General features: G+C 55.2%; 1 protein-coding gene across 1 annotated transcript; it reads left to right on the top strand.

The window, feature by feature from the left end:
* The first annotated feature begins 264 nt into the window (after positions 1-264).
* LOC124701432 (aquaporin TIP1-1) lies at positions 265-1929 on the top strand. The gene is made up of 2 exons (XM_047233482.1): positions 265-454; positions 1026-1929. The coding sequence occupies exons 1-2, from the start codon at positions 322-324 to the stop codon at positions 1640-1642; spliced, it is 750 nt and encodes a 249-aa protein (XP_047089438.1). The 5' UTR covers positions 265-321; the 3' UTR covers positions 1643-1929.
* The last annotated feature ends 721 nt before the right edge of the window (positions 1930-2650 follow it).

Genomic DNA, 2650 nt, shown 5'->3' with positions numbered 1-2650 from the left:
GACCTCGTCTAGAAACTTCCAATTACAGGGTGGCGCGCTTCCGGTGTAGTACAGACACCACGCAAAACAAGCACTCATGTGACCGTGATCGTGATCCTGATACGGTGTTTCACGCCATCTGATTAATCACCAGTGGTTTATGGCGACCGGCCACACCCGGTTGCCCGCGCCAACCTGGTCGGTCGAGGGAGCCCGCGCGGGTGTATATATACCGCCTCCCTACCCCGCTCCTTCCTCACCAACTCATCTCTCTCAGCTCCGGCCAATCTTCTTCCTCTAGCTTCCTCTGCAGGTGTGTGAGAACTAGCCAGCTGAGAGAAAATGCCGGTCAGCAGGATCGCTGTGGGGTCGCACCATGAGGTGTACGAGACCGGTGCCCTCAAGGCGGCGGTCGCCGAGTTCATCTCCACGCTCATCTTCGTCTTCGCCGGCCAGGGATCCGGCGTCGCCTTCGGTGAGCCTTTAGCTAGTTTCCCTCACTCACATATATACTCCATGTGATGGATTAGATTAGATTAGATTAGATAAGGAGCAAGTTCATGAATCTGCATCGTGCTACACACGCACAAAACAAGAAAGGGAAAAAACCGCCACTTGCATTTGGAGACAAAATCCCTTTCATAAAAGAAGAAACACTTTGCTAGGTGTTACGAGAAGCTTAGAGAAGTTTTGTTTCAGAAAGTCAGAAAGGGTTGTCGTCATACGGCCCTTTTAGGTGGAATGATTGGTGTAGGTGACTAGTTTGCCCTCGAGATTACGTGGAGAATCATATCCTTCCCACTCCTACCCATGACTCCCATGCGGCATGGAAATCATCAGTCAGTAGCTTCTGTTCAGATCCAGTCTGACACACACACCATGTGCTCTACTGTCTCCACAAGTAGCAAAAAATGATACACATGCAGCTGAATTAACAACCCAGCTAGCTTCTCCAAACGGTTGAGATAAATCGGGAAATTTTAAGGAATCAATCACTTGCTTCACTGATCCAGTATCTGACTAGTCTTGGATTTGTGCGTGTGCAGGCAAGCTGAGCGGCGGCACGGACGCCCCGATCGGTCTGATCGCGGCGGCCATCGCGCACGCCTTCGCGCTGTTCGTGGCGGTGTCCGTGGGCGCCAACATCTCGGGCGGGCACGTGAACCCGGCCGTGACCTTCGGCGCCTTCCTGGGCGGCAACATCACGCTCTTCCGCGGCCTGCTCTACTGGATCGCCCAGCTTCTCGGCTCCACCGCCGCCTGCTTCCTGCTCCGCTTCGCCACCGGCGGGCTCCCCACCGGCTTCTTCGCCCTCTCCGGCGTGTCCTGCTGGGAGGCGCTGGTGCTGGAGATCGTCATGACCTTCGGCCTCGTCTACACCGTCTACGCCACCGCCGTCGACCCCAAGAAGGGCGAGCTCGGCACCATCGCGCCCATCGCCATCGGTTTCATCGTGGGCGCCAACATCCTCGTCGGCGGAGCCTTCAGCGGCGCGTCCATGAACCCCGCCGTGTCCTTCGGCCCCGCGCTCGTCAGCTGGGAGTGGGGATACCAGTGGGTGTACTGGGTCGGCCCACTCATCGGCGGTGGCCTCGCCGGCGTCGTCTACGAGCTCCTCTTCATCAACCGCAGCCACGAGCAGCTCCCCACCACCGACTACTAAGCCAACCAGCTTGGTCCGTGGCTCCCTTCCTTCCGTTCGTCGTGTGAAGATCGACCTACCGCTTCCATCGCATGCATGAATCGTTCCTTTTAGTTCCTCGATCGCCTCGTTAATTTGCTTTGAATCATTTCGATCAGTCGGTCAGTGAGTCTGTAGTGCCTCCTTGAGCTGTAAACCGTGGATGGTATCTGGAACCCTTGTCATAAATCAATTTGCTTATGTAAAAACTGTGCATTCGCCCGGTGTATTTTCAAGTTCAGTTCAGTTCCAAGTCTCAAGTTACTCTACTGTTGCTCGGATCGTGAGTTTACTGCAGCGGCAGTGAAGTCTATAAGCAGAGGCACGAGCTGCGCAGGTCAGTGTCAATAATGGAGTGGCACTCATGGATGCATGTGGCGACGAGACGGGACGGTACGGCGCCACGTCGGAATGGGCACGGTGATGATAAGGCAGTGACCTGTTCCTGTCGGCAATGCTGGACCGATGGAGCTCGTGCTGCGCCTGCACGGGTCGATCGACCCTACGCTATCACTCTATCAGGCCGATGCTCGTACGCAGCGCCCGAGTACGATTCCCCCAATCAATCATGCAAGTATATGTGGGTTGTTGGCACGTTCACTACCCTGTCCGATGGATCCAGACTGGTGCTCGAGCATATTTGGAATCTAGTTAGTCCTTTAAACTTTGTGCCGTATGGTAGTGGTGTTTTTTTTTCAAGAACCCGCGGCTACAACACCACACTAGTCTTACAAATCACAACACTGTCCTACAACAACAACACAACCTCGTGGGAGAAACCCGCAAGGCCACCATCTCCGAATAGTGGCGACAACCCTCGCAGCCTAGGCGGCGCCTCCAATAAAGGGAAACGACGTTGCTACGTCCCCGCTCTAGCCCAACAAAGCAGACCTAGGGTTTTCCTAGGCATCGAGGGGAGGAACGGTCAAGCCCATGATCACGCCTCCAAGTAGGAAGTGCCACCCAAAGCAGTCACCGTGGTCAACATTG

This window comes from Lolium rigidum, chromosome 3 (assembly GCF_022539505.1).
Source record: "Lolium rigidum isolate FL_2022 chromosome 3, APGP_CSIRO_Lrig_0.1, whole genome shotgun sequence".
Lineage (NCBI taxonomy): Eukaryota > Viridiplantae > Streptophyta > Magnoliopsida > Poales > Poaceae > Lolium > Lolium rigidum.
Note: the sequence above shows the minus strand (reverse complement) of the source record. Positions and strands in the feature narration are given on the sequence as shown.